This window comes from Octopus sinensis, linkage group LG11 (assembly GCF_006345805.1).
Source record: "Octopus sinensis linkage group LG11, ASM634580v1, whole genome shotgun sequence".
Taxonomy (NCBI): domain Eukaryota; kingdom Metazoa; phylum Mollusca; class Cephalopoda; order Octopoda; family Octopodidae; genus Octopus; species Octopus sinensis.
In genome coordinates this window covers 56,982,448-57,003,468 of record NC_043007.1, presented here as the reverse complement: position 1 = coordinate 57,003,468, position 21,021 = coordinate 56,982,448, and the positions used below count along the sequence as shown (strand labels likewise).

Below are 21,021 nucleotides of genomic sequence, written 5' to 3'. Positions count from 1 at the left end.
GTCCCTTTATTCAACCTTTCTAGTCACAGTGCCATGAAAAAATGCATTCAGTACACTCTGTAAAGTGGTTGGTGATATAAAGGGCATCTAGCCATAGAAACCATACAAATGACATGTGAGCATCAGTCTATAGAGATAGCAGCTCTCAATAGGAGTTTTTTTGGACAAGGACAACTTATCCAGCCCATTCCAACATGGAAAGCAGACAAAAAGCGGTGGTGATGCAAGAGAGTTAGAAGCAGGCAGTAAAGGGAGGAGGTAGAAGTAACGAGTGTGTTGGCAGTAGGAGTGTGAAAAGGTTAGATCCAGGGGAAATGAGCAAGATTCCATCAGATTTTGAAATCATGGAGGGAGGAGGAATAGTTATAGGGGAAACCTTATATTGACAGAAAACATATCAACACACACACGTCTGTCTACCAATCTATGCTACACATATCTACTTATATATACAGAAACATACATATGTACATCACATGTATACAAGCATACTTTTATGTCAAGCTAAGTAAAAGTGTGGTTCTCCTTGCATACAGGCTTGTCCCTTGCAACCCCCTCCTGCTGAGCATCCATAATCTTGAGAGCTCATAAGTGCTGTTGCTATGTGAAACACATCTGTCCCAGTGCTGTGTAAAAGCACCCATTACACTCTGTTATGTGGTTGGCAATAGGAAGGGCATCCAGCCATAGAAACCATGCCAAAATTGACAATTGAAATCTGAACAGCCCTTCAGCTGGTCATCTTCTGTTAAACTATTCAGCCCATGCCTGCAGGGAAAACAGATGTTAGATGATGGTGATGATGATGCACACAAGTGACCAAATGGATAACATATGTAGATATAAAGAGGCATATGTATAGAAAGATGTGTATAGACTGATAAACAAGTATGTTCATATGGATTCACTATCAGCTATGTGAGTATTTTGCCACATAAAAAGCACTCGGCCCACTCTGCAAAGTGGTTGGTGCTAGGAAGGGCATCCAGCTGTGAAAAAAAAACCATGTCAAAAGAGACACAGAAGTATGGTATAGGCTCCTGTCTGGCCAGCTCCTGCCAAACCATCCAACCCATTCCAGCATGGAAGAAGGGCGTTAAACGATGATGATAAAGAAAGTGAGTCGCATAATTAGCCAGTGGAGGAAGTTACAGATTTAAAGTATCTTAGACTTTTAAAAATTTTCTGTTTCCAAGAAATCCAGTAGTTTAGTTTTAAAGAAGAATTTGGGTTATTTATGGTGGTGGAAGAGTGAGGAAGGTGAATGTCATGTTTAGCCATAGGTTTATTTACATATTTGCAATTATAAATAGCCATGATAGAAGCATTACACTACTCCATTAAATATGTCATAGCAACATAATCTTTTCAGTCTAACCTTTTAAAAAATACCCAGTTTAAAATTTCTTGAAAGAAAGCTACTAACACCGTCACTGACTTTGACCTATCTGACCTATACTGTGTGACAATTCAAACAGGTGTTTAATATAAACATTTTTTTGTGAACCCTAAAATAGCACAAAACTATTCTTGTTTACAAAGAATCTTGATTAGTCCCAAGGGGAATTTCAGCCAATACAAATTGTGACCTGAATATCATAGATCTACTCCTCTACTTACATACCTGAGTGAACCCTAAACAATAATATACTTCCTACTATCAAACCAGAGATACTGTCCCTACCATCCTTTTCTCTCAACTCAGCCTTATAAGCATACCTACTATCCTTCTCCACCCCTACTTCCTATACAACCACTTCTCCTGTCTACTTACATCACATCTAATTCTCATTCACATTACCTACCAAGGGAACACCTTGACAAAACTATATATGTCACCCCTGAGTAGCATGTAAACTTCTTTATCAGATATTTTCAACATCTCTGTGATTTATTAAACCTTGAACAAATAGCCTTCCATTTCTGTCCAAAATATAAAATATCTTTACTTACTATCTTAATATCTATTCCACTTTTTAAATTATTTGTTTTATTTTTGGCTGATGCTGAAAAACCTCAAATTTTCCTATTGAATAATAGCCTCCCCTTGCTTCTTTCCCTTCTCCTTTTTCACCATCCTTTTGTATTAATACTTCCACTTTACTAATTATCACTTTCTGGTTATATCATCTGAATGTAAAGTGCATAAGAATAGACCAAATCTTGGTTTATTCTTACACAGTCACATGATTCTAATCTTTCTGTATTTTTCGTATTACAAGGTCATCTGTAGTCATATCTTCTAAACTTTGTTTCTCTTAGTTTGGTAAACCTTTCATATAATAATCTATCAACCCCTTACATCTTATTCTCTGATATTTCTTCTTTTCTATTGCTTCCACACATTTTATATTTCCAATGTTATCAGTTGCACTTTTGCCCTACCATATTGTTATTTCCTGGCTGGATTTCTTTCTCATCTGAGAAAGTGGTCTGTAGTTTGCAGTAGATTATCTTTCATGGATGTTCTGCTATGTTCTATGCCAATATTCTTCTCTTAATAGTCTGTCATCTGCAAGATTTCTGAAAATTGTATTAGTAGGCATATTAGTATTGTGAGTAGAGAAAGATCTGCAAAAAGAGAGAAAAGGTATTTTAGATAATCAAATGCAATCACAATATATAAATTATTTTGGGAAAGAATATCACTGTATAACTGAGTCATAATAGGGTACTATTTCTCCCACAAATGTTGTGGAAATCTGCTGTATATTATAGGATTTCTCAATTTCTCCAAGTATTTACTAGAATTATATGAAAGTTGGCTTTCACTAAGGTACCACTTCAGCTTTCACATTATCTTCCATAGTAAAGACTTCCTCATTATTTTCATTGATTTTACTCTGATCTCAATAATTTATATTGGAGAAGCACATCTTTTACCAGATTTAGAATTTACTTATTTTTAATCTTTCCTTGTCCTGGGCTTTTCTTGTTTGAGTGAAACCAATTTGACTTTTAGCCATATCCGATAAATTAGTGGACTATTAGCTGGTTCATTTCCTTAAGTTCATGTTACAGTTTGAAAACAAGTCTGTAATTTTAATTTTCCTTCAGGATTTTTTTCCAAGCTTTTGATTGAGAAATAAAATACCACAGCTATGATATTGGTTTTACTTGACTCAACAAGTTTTCTCAAGCATATCATATTGCTCGATGCATCAGGGGTATTTTTCACAGGGCCAGACATGCGTGGCTGCAATCTCACTTTAGTTGCCGGGTCTTCTCAATCACAGCATATCTCCAAAGGTCCCAGTCTCCTGTCATTGACTCTGTGAGACCCAATGTTCATAGGTCATGCTTCACCACCTCATCCCATATCTTCCTGGGTCTACTGCTTTCACAGTTTCCTTCTACAATTAGGGAGTGGCACTTCCTCACACAGCTGTCTTCATTTCATACTTAACACATGACCATACCAGTGCAGTTGCCTCTCTTGCACACCACATTTAATGCTTTTTATGCCCAGCTTTTCTCTCAGAGCACTTATGCTCTGTCGTGTATGCACACTGGCATTACACACCCAGCGGATCATACTAGCTTAATTTCTTTGAACATGGCCCATGTTTCACTGCCATGTGGCATGGCAGTTCACACACATGCATCAGTCTACTTTTCACCTTCAGCGAGAGGCCCTTAGTTGCCAGCAGAGGTAGGAGCTCCCTGAACTTTGCCCAGTCGCTACACTCTCAGAGCAGTCACCCCCACTACAGACTTGGTCGCCTAGGTAGTGGAAGCTATTACCTACTTCTAGTTTCTCCCACTGGCATGTGATGGAATCTGTTTTCTTTATATCTTCAGTGTTTATTGCCCCAGTGCATCTGCCACACACAAAAACAATTTTCCCGGTTAACCTTCATTTGATATTGCTGCACCTTTTATGTGTCCATAGCTTACACCAGGTACATCGTATAGAGTTTCTACCTGAAGGGGATTGTGATTTGACAGCCTTCCTACTTACTAGACCTTGCTTCCACATGCTAAACTTTGTCTCCAGTTCTGGCAGTGACTCGGCGATTAGAGCAAGGTCATCAGCACAGAGGAGCTCTCAGGAGCAGCCTGTCTTGAATTCCTCTGTTATTGCCTGGAGGACTATAATGAATAAGAGGGGGCTGAGGACTGATCCTTGGTGAACCCCTACTTCTACTCAGAATTCTTCACTATACTCGTTGCCAACCCTCACCTTACTAACAGCATCCTTGTACAAGGCTTGTACAGTTCTTACTAGCCACTCGTCTATCCTCAGTTTCCACATTGACCACCAGATAAGGAATCGGGGGACCCTGTTAGAGGCTTTCTCCAAGTCAACAAAAGCCAGGTACAGGGGTTTATCTTTGCTAGGTATTTCTCCTACAGTTGCCTTACCAGAAATATAGCATCAGTGGTTCTTCTACCTGGCACAAAACTAAACTGCATCTCATCTAGGCTAATGCTCTCCCTAATTAGTTGCGCTATGACCCTATCTAACTTTCGTCACCTGATCCAGTAATTTGATACCCCTGTAGTTATTTCTATCTAAAGCATCACCTTTCCCCTTGTAGTAGTTGACTATGGTGCTGCTACACCAGTCATTGGGTATGACTCCTTCATGAACTATCTGATTTACAAGGCAGGTGACCAGACCATAACCCACACCGCCTGATATTTTAAGCATCCCAGTGGTGATTCCTGATGGGCCAGGTGCTTTCCCCATCTTCATATCCTTAATTGCTTTATCTACCTGGGTACTGTCAATTCGGATAGCTGGTCCCTCATTTGGGTCATGATTTCATGTGGGACCCACTTATCCAACTTTTTCCCTTTACCAATTGGAACTAGGTGAGTCAATATTGTTTGCCTGCTAGCACCAAACAGCAACAATAATTCTGACTCGACAGTGGCATTCAATTCTTCATTATCCACCTTTGTTTCTGGTTGACTGCGTTGCTCATTTGTGAGGTCAAAGTTACCAGAACGAAATTTTGCAAACCAATTTGATACTGTCTGCTGTGTAATAACATTAGAATGAATTACTCCATTAATATTCTCAGCTTTCTGTGATGCTATAATTCCAAGAGAGAACTTATATTTCAAAACTGTACGAATTTCCGACTTATCCATCTCTAAATGAAAATAGCAAAACACGATTTATAAATACTTTATAAAGCGCAAAATGAGTTAGAATAAAGAAATAGATTTATCAGTTTTCTAACAAGAAATAAATATTGTCAAAATATAATAACGGCGCAAAATGAGCAATGTCAAAGTTTACCATATACCTTATTACAAATTTCATACTTGACAATCTAATATTTTGATCCTAACAAGTTCTGTGCTAATCATAGAAAATTAACTGCTAACCTTTAGGATTGGTTGTTTGCTAGTTTATTGATTGTCTGTCTGTATCATATGCTTTTAAAATTGCAAATTATAAAAATAGAAATTTATCAACATAGTTGAGAAAGCAGCAACTATATAAATATTATTTTAAATCTCTTACTGTATTATTGATATCTTGTTATATAATCAGAGTACATACTTTTGATAAAGTTTGAGTGTTCTCAGCTACTGTTATAAGATTTTTTTGTTGTTTAAAAAGATGTCCTCAATCTGAAAGTCACCAATGAAGGAACATCTCTGCAATCTTTCAGTCCATTAGAAACTGCAGCAAAAAGGATAGATAATATAACCCTAGATATACAAAATGTGGCTCATGGTCTGATTGAATATGGCTGATGTGGGGGATAAACAACAGTTATGACTTTTATTTTAAATTTTAAAACTAGGCAGAAGAAACCTACTGATAAGAACAAATCTCGTTGCCAAGTGCTTCTTAATTTAAATAAAAGTATTATGTTCCTATTCCCCTACCAGTCATTATGCAGTCATTCATCCCACTGTTTATTTCATTCATTCACTTTTGACTTGCAGTCGGTTTAATGCATTCAGTGTTTGGGATTGATTGAACCAAGAATTATAATAAAATCAAAAGAGCACACATGTGCACGCATACACGTGCACACACACACAAACACACTCACTCACTCTCTCTCTCTGTATTTGGTATTCTTCACAAACAGATTTACAATTCCTCTTCCACAACTAATTTCTTCAAATATAATTGTATTGGACTGATTTCTTCATAGCCATAGATTTAGATAATGTTGTCTTGGTAAGTTTCCATGGTGATACTTGATTTTTATTTTTTCCTCCGTTTTTCATTTTATTTTATTTTGTTTTTTATTCTATTTTTTTTTGCTGTTAGTCATCAATGTCAAGAAATATTATTTCATTTCATTCCTAAACAACAGGGTGGTTGTCTATGTGGTACAAATACATATGTCTGCAGCATGTATGTATACTTGTGATATCAAGCATTATCTATTCCTGAACAGTGTATAGCCAGTGTATAAATCCCTTTTATATTGCCAATGCATAATTTAGTGATGTTTCTTTTCTAGAGAGATGGAAGGCAAAGCCAAACTAATTAGAATTTGAACGAAAGAATCAAGGAATATTTAGTTTATACTAGCATTTCTACTAACATGTTACCTCTTATGTGCATATGATCCTTTCTGTTATAGATGCAAGACTTGAAATTATAGTGGAGGAGGATAGTCAATTAAATCAATCCTAGTAGTGTTTATTTCATTGACCCTGATAAGATGAAAGACAAAGTTGCCCTCAGCAGCGTTTGAACTTGGTGCATAAAGCCAAAAGAAATACAGCTAAGCATTTTGTGTGTGTATAATATTCTGTACATCTTCTACATGACATCTGTCCAGATGCTGATATTTATTGCCTCAATTATTTTATATATGATAGTGAATTTAGACAGGAGTACTGTAGATGTTCTGTGGTAGCCCAGGGCATGGCACACACATCTGTTTATCTTTCTTTTTATGGTTCACAAAAACTTAACATTCTGACAAGATACAATACAGTAGTTAGGTATAATGCAATGATTAGATACAAAGCAGTGGTTAGATAGAATCGAGTGGTTAGCAAGAGAAAAGAAATTCTCTTAAAATGTCAACCTGGTTTCTTTTTTGGTTTCCAAGTTTTAAGCCATAACATTATTTAGGCAAAGTTATTCAACAGCAACAACGAAAGCATCGATTCATAAATTAACTGCTTTATATTAAAGCAGCAAATGATGTCTTGTAATCATAATAAATACACTAAACCTAATGTTGGTAATGCTAACTACACTAGACCCAGTGATGGTAATACTAAATGTGCTAGACCCAGTGTTGGTAATGCAAACTGCACTAGACCCAGTGTTGTTATTGCTAGGTGCGCTAGACCCAGTGGTATTGCCAACTGCGCTAGAGCCAGTGTTGGTAATGCTAACTGCGATAGAGCCAGTGTTGGTAATGCTAATTGCGATAGAGCCAGTGTTGGTAATGCTAATTGTGATAAGAGCCAGTGGTGGTTATGCTAACTACACTAGACCCAGTACGTTATTGCTAGGTGCGCTAGACCCAGTGGTGGTAATGGTGACTGCGCTAGACCCAGTGTTGGTAATGGTGACTGCGCTAGACCCAGTGGTGGTAATGCTAACTGCCATAGAGCCAGTGTTGGTAATGCTTACTGCGATAGAGGCAATGGTGGTAATGCTAACCGTGCGAGACCTAGTGTTGGTAATGCTAGGTGCCCTAGAGCCAGTGTTGGTAATGCTAAGTGCGCTAGAGCCAGTGGTGGTAATGCTAACTGCGCTAATGCCAGTGGTGGTAATGCTAACTGCACTCGAGCCAGTGGTGGTAATGCTAATTGTGCTAGACACACTGTTGGTAATGCTAACTGTGCTGCAGCCAGTCTGGGAGTCTTCCTAATACTGGCTATGCTGAAGCCAGTGTTGTTAATGCTAGCTGTTCTGGAGCTGGTCTTGGTGATGATAGCTGCGCTGGAGCCAGTCTTATTAATGCTAACCATGTTGGAGCTGGTTTTGGTAATGCTAACCGCGTTGGAGCCATTCTGGGTATTGCTAACTGCTTTAGACCCATTCTTGGTAATGCTAACTGCACTAGAACTGGTTTTAGTAATGCTAACTGCGCTAGACCCAGTGTTGGTAATGGTGACTGCTAGACCCAGTGTTGGTAATGCTAATTGCGATAGAGCCAGTGGTAGTAATGCTAATTGTGATAGAGCCAGTGATAGTAATGCTAATTGCGATAGAGCCAGTGTTGGTAGTGCTAAGTGTGCTAGAGCCAGTGTTGGTAGTGCTAACTGCACTAGAGCCAGTGGTAGTTATGCTAACTGTGCTAGAACCAGTGGTGGTAACGCTAACTGCGATAGAGCCAGTGGTGGTAACACTAACTGCGATAGAGCCAGTGGTGGTAACGCTAACTGCGATACAGCCAGTGGTAATAATGCTGACTGCGATAGGGCCAGTGGAAATAATGCTAACTGTGCTAGAGCCAGTGTTGGTAATGCTGACTATGCTAGAGCCAGTGTTGGTAATGCTAACTGCACTAGGGCCAGTGGTGGTAATGCTAACTGCGCTAGAGCCAGTGGTGGTAATGCTAACTGGGCTAGAGCCAGTGGTGGTAATGCTAAATTTCTAGAGCCAGTGGTGTTAATGCTAACTGCGCTAGAGCCAGTGGTGGTAATGCTAACTGCGCTAGAGCCAGTGGTGGTAATGCTAACTGCACTATGGCCAGTAGTGGTAATGCTAACTGCGCTAGAGCCAGTGTTGGTAAGGCTAACTATGCTAGAGCCAGTGGTGGTAATGCTAACTGCACTAGGGCTAGTGGTGGTAATGCTAACTGTGCTAGAGCCAGTGTTGGTAATGCTGACTATGCTAGAGCCAGTGGTGGTAATGCTAACTGTGATAGAGCCAGTGTTGGTAATGCTAACTTCGATAGAGCCAGTGTTGGTAATGCTAACTGTGCTAGACCCATGTTTGTAATGCTGACTGCCCTAGACCCAGTGTTGGTAATGCTAACTGTGCTAGAGCCAGTGGTGGTGATGCTAACTGCGCTAGAGCCAGTGGTGGTAATGCTAACTGCACTATGGCCAGTAGTGGTAATGCTAACTGCGCTAGAGCCAGTGTTGGTAAGGCTAACTATGCTAGAGCCAGTGGTGGTAATGCTAACTGCACTAGGGCTAGTGGTGGTAATGCTAACTGTGCTAGAGCCAGTGTTGGTAATGCTGACTATGCTAGAGCCAGTGGTGGTAATGCTAACTGTGATAGAGCCAGTGTTGGTAATGCTAACTTCGATAGAGCCAGTGTTGGTAATGCTAACTGTGCTAGACCCATGTTTGTAATGCTGACTGCCCTAGACCCAGTGTTGGTAATGCTAACTGTGATAGAGCCAGTGGTGGTTATGCTAACTCTGCTAGGGCCAGTGGTGGTTATGCTAACTCTGCTAGGGCCAGTGGTGGTAATGCTAACTGCGATAGAGCCAGTGGTGGTAATGCTAACTGCGCTAGAGCCAGTGGTGGTAATGCTAACTGCGCTAGAGGCAGTGGTGGTAATGCTAACTGCGCTAGAGCCAGTGGTGGAAATGCTAACTGCACTAGAGCCAGCGGTGGTAATGCTAACTGTGCTAGAGTCAGTGGTGCTAATGCTAACTGCGCTAGAGCCAGTGGTGGTAATGCTAACTGTGCTAGAACCAGTGGTGGTGATGCTAACTGCGATAGTCAGAGGTGGTGATGCTAACTGCGATAGAGCCAGTGGTGGTAATGCTTACTGTGATAGAGCCAGTGGTGGTAATGCTAACTGTGCTGCAGCCAGTCTGGGAGTCTTCCTAATACTGGCTATGCTGAGGCCAGTGTTGTTAATGCTAACTTTGCTGGAGCTGGTCTGGGTGATGATAGCTGCGCTGGAGCCAGTCTTATTAATGCTAACCGTGTTGGAGCTGGTTTTGGTAATGCTAACCGCGTTGGAGCCAGTCTGGGTATTGCTAACTGCTTTAGACCCATTCTTGGTAATGCTAACTGCACTAAAACTGGTTTTGGTAATGCTAACTTCAGTTGACCCAATGTTGGTAATGCTAACCAAGCTGGTGCCAGTTTTGGTAATGTTAATTAAGCTGGAGCTGCTCTTGGTAATGCTAACTGTGCTTGACCCGGTCTTGATAATGCCATGTGCACTGGAGCCGGTCATGGTAGTGTCAACCACGCTGGAGCTGGTTATGGTAGTGTCAACTATACCGGAGCCAGTCCTGTTGGTGCCGATTATGCTGGAGGTGGTCCTGGTAATGCTAACTTCTCTGCAACCAGTCTTGGTAATGCCAACTGTGCTGGAGCCAGTGTCGGTAATGCTAACTGCACTGGAGCCAGTGTTGGTAATGCTAACAGTGCTGGAGCTTTTCTTGGTAATGCCAATAGTGTCAGAGCCAGTCTAGGTAATACCAACCATGCCGGAGCCAGTCTGTGCTAGAGCTGGTCGTGATAATGCCAACCATGCCGGAGCCTGTCTGTGCCAGAGTCAGTCTTCGTAATGCCAACTGCGCCGAAGCCGGCCCTGTTAGTGCCAACTGTGCTAGAGCCTGTCTTGGTAATGCTTACCGTGCCCCAACTGGTTTTGGTAATGCTAACCATGCCACAACTGGTCTTGGTAATGCTAACTGTGCTGCAGCCAAGTTTGGTAAAGCTAACTGTGCTGGAGCCGGTCTTTGTAATGCTAACTGCACTGGAGCTAGTCTTTTTAATGCTAATTGCGTTGGAGCTGGTCTTGGCAATGGCAAGTGCACTAGACTCAGTCTTGGTAATGCTAACCACATTTGAGCTGGTCTTGTTAATGCTAACCGTTCTTCTGCCAGCTCTGGTAATGCTAACTGTGCTGGAGTTGGTTTTTGTAATGCTAACTGTGCTGGAGTCCATCTTTGTAATTCTAACTGTGCTGGAGCTTTTCTTGGTAATGCTAACTGCACTAGAGCTGGGCTTGGTAATGCCAACCATGCTGGAGCTGGTCTTGGTAATGCCAGATGCGCCAAAGTCGGTTTTGGTAATGCTAACTGTGCCATATCCGGTCTTGCTAATGCCAGCCACGCCATAGCTGGTCTTGGTAGTACCAACTGCGCCAGGCCCAGTCTTGATAGTGCCAACCGTGTTGGGCCCAGTCTTGGTAGTGCCAGCCATGTTGGGCCTGGTGTTGCTAGTGCCAGCTGCACTAGGCCCTGTGTTTCTAGTGCCAACCACGCTGGGCCCTGTGTTGCTCGTGCTGGCTACGCCTGGCCTGATGTTACTTGTGCCAGTCGCGCCGGGCCTGGTGTTGCTGGTGCCAGTTGCGCCGGGCCCACTGTTGCTAGTGCCAGCTGGGCTGAGCCCGGTGTTGCTAGTGCCAGTCACACTGGGCTCGGTGTTGCTAGTGCCAGTCACACTGGGCTCGGTGTTGCTAGTGCCAGTCACACTGGGCTCGGTGTTGCTAGTGCCAGTCACACTGGGCTCGGTGTTGCTAGTGCCAGTCACACTGGGCTCGGTGTTGCTAGTGCCAGTCAAGCCAGGCCTGGTGTTGGTAGTGCCATGCGCCCCGGGCTCGGTGTTGATAATGTCAATCACACTAGACCCAGACCTGGTGGTGTTAACTGCACTAGACCCAGTCTTGGTAATGCTAACCGCACTAGACCCAGTATTGGTAATGCCAACTGCACTAGGCCCAGTGTTGGTAATGCCAACCGCACTATGCTCAGTATTGGTAATGCCAACAGCAGTAGACCCAGTCTTGGTAATGCCAACCATACTAGACCTAGTCTTGGTAGTGCTAACCACACTAGACCCAGTCCTGGTGGTGTTAACAGCACAGTCCTGGTAGTGCTAACTGCTCTGAACTCAGCCCCATGTACTTTTACTCTGTTGATTTATGGAATGGTACTCTAATTTCTTTAAACTGAATCCTGGTAATGTAACTACTCTAAATGAAGCATGACAGCTGTCATTTCTTTTAACTCAGATCTAAGAGTATCTATTTGAAACCGAGTTTTAGTATGTATGTATTTTATAGAAAGACTTGGCAATGGTAACTGCTTTAAAATCCAGACTGAGTAACTGATATTGAATACATCTCAGATCTAGTAAATCATAACTACTTTAAACAGAGATCTGGTAAGTCATTAATTTAAACTCTGGCTACTGACAGTATTTTAAACCTAAGTATGGTAAGTAGGATTTTTGCAGAGGTTTTTAGATGTTTCAATGACCTTGTCTGTAATAGAAATCAAGTATATGTTTGAAAGAGGCCAGGGATAGCACTGAAAGATAATCAGATTTCAAACACTAACTTGTAAGTTTGGAACATCGATAGAAGGAAAACGATTTATTGAAAGAAAATCAACTAAGATTCTCTGTTTGTTAAATATGACAGAAGACCGACCACTTATAAGATTCCCACCATCTCCATCTTAGTGTAACTGGTTGAACCAGCAATGTCAGACGAGATTGCTCAACTAATGTTTATCAGACAAACTAGAATCAATAATTGGTGATAAATTTAAGTACATTCTTCACTTTAGCTTTTTGGTACACTTTGTATTTTTTTTCCTCAGTTTTATTTCATTACTTGAGTCTGTAGTGCACTCTCATCATCATTGTCATGATAAATTTTGTTTTTCCTTCTATTGAATTCTTATCTCTTTTGTTTGCCATTACCACATCACCCATTAATGTGTCTTTCAGTTATGTTTAAGATGTCTCTTGATGTATACATTTCATGTCTATAGTTTCACTCATATTTCCATGTGTAACTGGTTGATTCAACATTTCTTTTGATAAAATAGGTTCATAACTATATGACATTCTTTTTTACCACTGAAGGTGTGTGGCTTCATGGTTAGGATATTCTGCTTATGATCATAAGGTCATGAATTTGATTCCAGGTGGTGCATTGTCTTTGAAGAAGATACTTTATATCATGTTGTTCAAGTCCACTCAGCTGGCAATAACGAGTAGTATCTATATTTCAAAGGGTCAGCCTTACTACACTCTGTGTCATTGCTGAATCTCCCTGAGAACTATGTTAAGGTTACACATGTCTGTGGCATGCTCAACCATGTGCACATTAATTTCATGAGCAGATGAGATTGTCTGGAACCCTCATCATAACCAACAGCGTAGGTTGCATGGGTAAACCTAAAAGTTTGTTTTAACAATTATCACCACCAACACCAACACCAACTATCATCATTGTCACCATGACCACCACTAACCATCATCATTGCCATAAACTCTGTCTTCACCATGACCATGACCATCAAGAGTGTTTGGAAGTACAGACTAAACAGGAAACATGTGCTGGAAGCTTCTTTTAGTAGAAGTAAAATGGTTAGTAGAGTAATATGGGTAGTGATTTAGGCTATATTGTGGATTGTAGGTTCAAACCTACTCTTGTCATTTCATTGTTTCTGACAAAAAACTAAACCATATACCTCAGTTCACTTATCAGTTGAAAATGAATAGCAGATTATGTCAGGAATGTTTCTTACAATGGCTCTATATCCTATTTAAGAAGAGAACTGTTTCTAATGTAGTTTGTATGATGAAATTGGAGCTAAACACTGGATTTTGGGGGATTAGCATTGTATTTTTCTCAAATGTGTATAATCTTGTCAGTGAGTGGACTAATATCTTCTTGTCTGATGTAGTTATTTCATTAGTTTCTGATTTAATTAACTCCAACCACTGCCTCATGGTTCACATTTACTCAACCTTACCCATACTAATACAATCATCTCTCTCTTACATTAACCAATGAATCCTTTGGTATCAGTTGCTTATTTCTGCTCACTTGTGCACAACTTCTCCAGCAAGTTTACAACAAATCCTACTAATTACTTCTCTAATCACTGCACACTGCAAGTTCTGCACTTATTACCCATATTTCGCTGCTGCACAGTGTTGTAGTCATATTAATCTCTGCCCAGAGAAATTTAATGAGCAAGCATAGAAAATCTAAATAGCCACATTCTGATCAAACATAGGAAACTGACTGGGTTATTATTGATGCTTGCATGTTTGTTTGCTATGATTCATCATTTGTTTGTTTATAAATTGATTTCTTTTTTGGTCACTGACCAGTTACTGCCATTCAGCCTTCCGAGGTCAATAAATGAAGTACTAGTTGATAATATATATGAACTGAGGTCAGTATAAATGGCTATAATCTAGAAGATGGTGTTTCCTTGTAGGCAAATTTCACTGAAACAGTCAAAAGATTAAAAATATGTCAAATTGAAGTCGCACCACTTTAATTACTGGTACTTATTTCATTGAAATTAGAAGAATAAAAGAGTTGTTAATGTTGCCTAAGATTAAGATGACAAGCTGACAGAAAGAACTGTTAGCACACTTGGCAAAATGCTTAGTGGCATTTCATCTGTCCTATGTTCTGAGCTCATAAACTGATGTAGTCGACTTTGCCTTTCATCCTTACAGGGTCAATAAAATAAGTACTGGGGTCGATGTAATCAACTTACCTCTCCTTCAAATTTGCTGGCCTGGTGCCAAAATGTGAAACCCATATTGCCTAAGATAAAGGTGGCAAGCTGACAGAAGCATTAGCTTGCTCAGCAAAATGCCTAGTGGTATTCTGTCTGTCTTAATATTCAAATTCACCTGAGGTTGACTTTGCCTTTCGTCCATTGGGGATAAATAAAATAAGTACCAGTTGAGCATTGGGGTCATTGTAATTGACTTAATCCTTCCCATGAAATTACTGGCCTTGTACCAAAATTTGAAACTAATATTGCTTAAGATTTTTTGTCACACTGTAAGCATCAAAGGGTAAAACTTTGTACTGTAAGGTGCCTAGAACAGTGTTTCACTTCTTCTGACTGGTTGTTGCATTTAATTATGACTTCTTAATTTCCTACAAGGGCAGTAATTTCTTATAAAGAAGCATTGTTGATTGGACTTATTCAAGTTACATGCCTGAGTATTTTGTTTTATGAACTGTTATAAGATTTGAACTCAGAACAAATAAATCATCATCATCATCCATACTTGCATGGGTCAGATGGAATTCATTGAGGCAGAATTCTTGCAGATGGATGCCTTTCTTGTTACATCATGGTCATACATATACAGGAGAGTGGAAATGAAAGTTACGACTTGTTTGATGATGAGGAGGATGCTCATTCGCAATTATAGCATAATGTCAAGGAGACACACACCCATGCATACACACACACATATATACAGATTTGTACACCACCTTTAATCATTTAATTTGGTGCAACTACTATTACTATCACTACCTTGGGTCATTTAATTTGGTACATTACCATTGCTGGTACTACCAAGACAGCTGGAGCACCTTCTGCTCACTAACCATTCTTTGATCAGAGTTAGTTGATGATCACAGCAAAATACAACTGATAATACTTACAGTCAAGAGCTGTTTAATAAATAAAACCCCTTATATTATCAATAAACTAGTGTATTTAACAATTAAATAAAAAAGAAAAGCAAAAAAAAAGTGTCTGATTCCTGTAACCTATTCAGACATTGTCATTCAGTCTGAGGAATTTTCATATTGTTTGCAAAGTTTGTCCATTTAATTATTTTTGTATTTCTCTTTTATTGCAGATTCATGAAGGCAAAGGAAGACGAAGATCTAGCATGAAGAACAACTAAATTGCTTGGATTTATTAGGAAAACATTCTTTATGGAGGATTCCAATTACTATTTCTCCCACTAAAATGACTGTATCCCCACTGCATCCTTGAAACAACTGTTGTGGTCTCCAGCTGATAATTTTTTTTTTGCTTGTTATGGTTACTATTTAGAAACTTCTCTCTTAATAAACCTGATAACCTCACTGTAAAGGGCTTGTGTTGTTTTGTTATATGGATTTTTATTTAGCTTTCTAATTAATTTTATCATGTGTTTAGATCTGAGCAGCTTAAAGAAAAAACAACAAAATATACTATTAATTATATAGTACGCTATATCTGAGAAATTTGTTTCTTCTGTCTTTGGGGAAAATGGATCATTCATCAAATGGTGTCACAACACCATCTGATTCATCTGGTGCTGGAGATGTGCACCATCCTTACAGAAGTTTGACTTTTGATCATACCAGTGAGCCAACTGGAGAACGAGCTTGTCATCGGACAAGTTATTCTCTGGATATCACTGAAAAAACAGAAATAGACAATAGTCAGCTGTCGAAGCGGGGCATAATTGTCACAGATATTGATCAAGCGATGTTGGACCATGACACCAGAATACTTGCGCAGATGAACAACATCAGGGCTCAAAAAAGTATCGATGTTATGGCTGTTGCTCCACGAGCAACAGGCATGCCCCTTCTCTCTCCAGAACCAACAACAAAAAGCAAAAAACATTCATTGCAAGATGCCAATAGTGCTATAGCTTCTGCCAAACTTCTTAGTTCAGCAAATAATGGCCCTGAATCAGGAACGGGCAATGAATATGTGAAACAATTTAATAACACAGTACAAAGTTCTTTAAATGGCAATTATTCTGCTTTTAAAGTTGACAAATTACATTGGCCAACAGAGGTTCCAACTAAATTGAACTTCAGTCATCTGGAGGTTTTTGAAGGTAGGTTTTAATTTTTCAGCAAAATTATTTTTTCAGTTAACTTATGTACAATCCTCTTCTAAAATTTGTGACCTTTCTGCTCTTCTTTGTTGTTAATGTTATTCTTCTTAGTATTACAATCTGGAAACAGTAAGGTCACTGGGTTAAATATATGCTATATCTATTGGTGTGTGTTTACATTGTTATTTCACCCACAATGAGGCTTTGTAATATTTCAAACTATATACCTTCTGATATTTAGCTGAAATCTTTACAAGGCTTATGTTTCTTTCATTCTTCCAGCATTGATAAAATAAGTACCTGTTTGACTGACCTCAGCAGAAATGGGGCCCTGTAACAATGTAAAATTTTTCTCGACTTCATTCCCTTCTGTTATCTGTAGTTGAGACAGAACATGAGACTAGATTTTAATTTTTTCATTTTTCGTCTCTATTGTGTATTCAAATCTTGCTTTGTGGTTAACTTAGTCTTTTATCCCACTGAGATAAGTAAAACAAATGCTGATCATATATTGGTGTTAATTTAATTGTGTTTACTTCTTCCTTTTGAATTTCCTTGTCCTAATGTGAGAAATCATTAATATTACTATATTAAGGTGGCAAGCTGCAAGCAAAGCATTTAGCAGCACTTCATCTGTTTTTTCATCCTGTGTTCAAATTCCATTGGAATTGACTTTGCCTTTCATCCTTTTGAGATTGATAAAATAAGTACCAGTTGATTTAATCAACTTAACCCCCACCCTTCAATCTGTTGGCCTTGTGCTAAAATTTGAAACTAATATTACTATTACATTCCCATAGTTGTGTTCCAACATGACCATATAAGCATGGCTGAAACAAATAGAAGAATAGTGTTGATGATGGTCACAGTAAAGGGTGCCAAAATCATCATGCACTATATTAAATACCTTTGAATATTTAGTTAATTCTCAGTATGTTCTGAGTTCAGATTCTACCAGGGCCAACTTTGTTTTTAATTTTATCTAGGATCAATAACACAAAATACCAGCCAGATTCTTCACTAATATAATTAGCCATACTTTCCCCCTTAATTTGTAGCTTTGTGTTCACTTAAGGTTTGAAATCCTTATTTATTATCAATTGGAATTAATGTGGTGGATGATAGAATTGGTCTTTACTTTTGTTCTTTTACATTCTGAGTTCAAATCTCTGTGTTGATATACATGACTATCAGTTGAGTTTTGGTAGAGGTGGTTAATAAAAATTGACTGTGCTCTTTGTTCTAAAATTTGTAAGTGGCCTTGTGCCTTACATTATCATTATTATCATTCAAAGTAGAGTGGCAAGCTGGCAGAATTGATAGCATGCTGGGCAAAATGCCTAACAGCATTTTGTCAGTCTTTACATTCCTAGTTCAAATTCTGCCAAAGTCTACTTTGTTTTTCAGTGTTATAGAGTTGATAAAATAAGTACCAGTTGCACAGTGGGGTTGATGTAATTGACTTATCTCCTCCCCTGAACTTGCTGGTCTGTGCCAAAATTTGAAACTATTATCATTCAAAGTGTTTTGTTGTGATGGTGGGGGAGTCATTATCATGTCAGACAAAAATGTTTAGTGATGTTTCTTCTGGCTCTTTACATTCTTTGTTCAAATGCTGCTGAGATTAACTTCACCTTTTAATCCTTTCAGGGTCACTAAAATAAAATTAAAAACCTTTCAAGAATTGGGCTTCATGGTATTGATTAACTCCCCATCCTCAGAATTGCTGGCCTTGTGCCAAAATAGAAACCATTTAAATTCTGCTGAGGTCGACTTTACCTTTTATCCTTTTGGGGGTTCATTAAATAAGTACGAGTTGAATACGGGGGTTGATGTATTCTACTTCCCCACTTCCCCAAAGTTGCTGGCCTTGGGTTAAAATTTGAAACCATTATTATTATTGTTGGTAGATTGACATCATTAAAGAGTTGCAGTATTTGTTCCACCTCTTTACATCTTGAGTTCAGATCCTGCTGAGGTCAACTTTCATCCTTCTGGGGTTGATTAAATATCAAGCAAGTACTAAGATCAGCTGGTCTCTCATACCATAATTTCTGACCTTGTGCCAGTGTAAGAAATTATTACAGGGAAATGAACTGGCAGAATCAGAGCATAAGACAAAATGACTTGCAGTATTTGTTCTGGGTACTTCTGAGTTCAAATTCTGTTGAGGTAACTATACACTTTATCCCTCTGGAATTGATGAAATAAAATACCAGTCATATACTTGGGTTGATGTTCTTACCTGTTCCTCCTAATTTCTGACCTATGCCTATATTAGAAACTATTGTAGTACTACTACTACTGATTTATACAATACCTTATTCTCTTCAAATCTAGATGAGACATTATGAAGTAGATATCAACTATCAATAATAGCAGGATTCCCCACCACAGTCAATATAATTACAGTCATCACTCACAATTCAATATGACTGGATAGTATGTGTGTACCATGCTTTTACTCATTGTTTTAGGTGCTTGTATACTCAAGAGCAGACATATACACCCTCTGGGTCCTCCAACTCTTGCTCCAGCAGAACAGGATCTTACAGATAGGAAAGAGTGTTGTACCAGCACTCAGGATTATTTCAGCTGAATAGACTGGAGCAATGTGAAATGAAGTGGCTTGCTCTAAAACACAATGCACTGCCTGCTCCAGAAATTGAAACCATGATCAAATGATCATGAGCCCAGTACCCTAACCACTAGGCCACATATCTTCACATGTTTATGGAGGTTACATTTTTTTTTCTGCTGTTCCTTTGTTGATATTAACATTCATTTTAAACACTGTGGTATGGTGATGAAATGAGAGACTAAAGGTTCAAACCTAGCTACCTGACTTTTATATTGGTATTTTCTTGAGGTCCTGTGATTTTGCATTGCTCTAAAGCTATTGGTGCTGTTGGTTTTTGTGGTGTATTTTCATGCAGCATCTCTGTTAGTGTTGATTTGGAGTTGCTACGGTATTATTGATGTGTCGTGGGTGATTGTGTTGTGTAGATTGAGGCTAGTTCTAATGGAGCAAATTTATAATCCAAGATATTTTTATCCTGATATAATGTGCAATGGACTACATAATCTGATGTATCATTCTGTTTTTGAAACAGTAGTGTGTGATTTGAGAGAAATTTAGCTGCTATTTTTAGCTGATTTAGTGACCATGTAGAAATTCTTAATTGACTTGTTACATTGATTTGTTTTTCTCTCAATAGCCAATTGTTGAGGTATCATTCTGGATCAATGTCTCTGTTGCAGAGAGTTGTGATGTTGCTGTAGTGGTTTGTGTGGTCTTATGTAATAATGGTACAGTGCACAAAGTTATGTTGTTGTTTAGTTTTTAGTCAACCTTATTGAGTAGATTTATAATTAAAAGTACTTTAGATCAAAGGTATCCTGTCTTAGGGTCATGCAGGACTATATTGGATAATGTATCCTTCCTTTTTAAAGACAATAAGATTTATTCTAAAGGAGATTTGGGTGCTATTTCTAACAAGTTAAGTGACCATGCAAGGACTATCCTGGTTCATTGTGAAGATGCATGGCTTAGTGATTAGGGTATTTGGCTCATGATTATAAGGTCATGCATTCAGTTCCTGGCAGCACATTGTGTCATTGAGCAAGGCACTTTCTTGTTGCTAAAGGGCTTGCCTTGCCACATTTTGTGTCACACTGAATCTCTCTAAGAACCACTTTAAGAGTACATGTGCCGGTGGGGTGCTCAACTACTTGCACATTAATTTCATTAACAGGCTGTACCATTGATTGGATCAGCTGGAACCCTCATTGTTGTAACCAACATTGCTAGAAAAAGAAAAAAAATCCTGGTTCATTATGGTAAAGTAATTGTTTAGCCCTACGTTACCCTAGATTGACTACACTTATTGTCTTTTACCCATGTGCTAAGAATTCAAGACTGCATTTCCAGCAACTTCTTTTTTAAGATAGTAGGGTCTAATTTGAGAAGAATTGGTTGCTATTTCTAGCTAGTTTACCAACCACATTGTGGCTCCCACTGATGTGCACCAAATCATAAAGTTACTAGAGTTACTATTCTACACTAAACTGAGATAATATATTTTAGTTTAGCCATATATACAATGCAGAAGATGATTTAGAAAACACATTTAGAGTATTCTCCCTCTAAAGGTGAAAATATTCAGAATTTCTCATTTTATTTTAATACATTGATTACTTTATATTATCTCCTCCAGGGCAGATGTTACTGCAGTGGTTAAGTTCAGGTTTTGCCAATTCAATTACCACTCAGAGCTGTGATCAAGTTAACTATAAGCAGGAGCGTCGGTTGGCCATCACCCAAATCTGTACATACCTGATGGCTGCAGGAGTAATTAAACAGCTGGACACTACTCAGGAGAAAGACTTAATTTTCAGGGTGAGTAGTGCTTCACATTTGCTCATCTTATTTCTATATTTGATTGATATTTCTGTTTTGCCTATAATTAATATATAGGTGTTTATATATATATATATATATATATATATATATATGATCAGAAAAGGACAAAT

At 38.9% G+C, this 21,021-nt stretch overlaps 3 protein-coding genes across 12 annotated transcripts in view; 2 read left to right on the top strand and 1 right to left on the bottom strand.

Moving 5' to 3' along the window:
* The window catches only part of LOC115217296 (formin-2), a 160,060-nt gene that overhangs the window by 13,699 nt on the left and 125,340 nt on the right, over positions 1-21,021 (top strand). For all 8 annotated transcript variants that reach the window (XR_005001301.1, XR_005001302.1, XR_005001303.1 and 5 more), the window contains exons 2-3: positions 15,508-16,488; positions 20,706-20,887. Coding sequence is in view for 1 of the 8 variants with exons in the window: in XM_029786941.2 (XP_029642801.1) it covers positions 15,906-16,488; positions 20,706-20,887 (765 nt within the window). In the remaining 7 variants the exon portion in view is untranslated. The remainder of the gene's footprint in view (positions 1-15,507; positions 16,489-20,705; positions 20,888-21,021) is intronic.
* The window catches only part of LOC115217412 (serine-rich adhesin for platelets), a 137,981-nt gene that overhangs the window by 75,230 nt on the left and 41,730 nt on the right, over positions 1-21,021 (bottom strand). For 2 of the 3 annotated variants that reach the window (XM_036507512.1, XM_036507513.1), the window contains one exon: positions 2,386-2,523. The gene's annotated coding sequence lies outside the window, so the exon portion shown is untranslated. Of the gene's footprint in view, positions 1-2,385; positions 2,531-21,021 lie in introns of those variants that run through there. The other variant, XM_036507511.1, reaches the window with a different exon arrangement.
* LOC115217656 (ATP-dependent RNA helicase glh-2-like) lies at positions 10,390-15,555 on the top strand. Its single transcript, XM_029787406.1, has 3 exons — positions 10,390-10,673; positions 10,749-11,736; positions 15,508-15,555. Exons 1-3 carry the CDS (start codon positions 10,390-10,392, stop codon positions 15,553-15,555), a joined length of 1,320 nt encoding a protein of 439 aa, XP_029643266.1.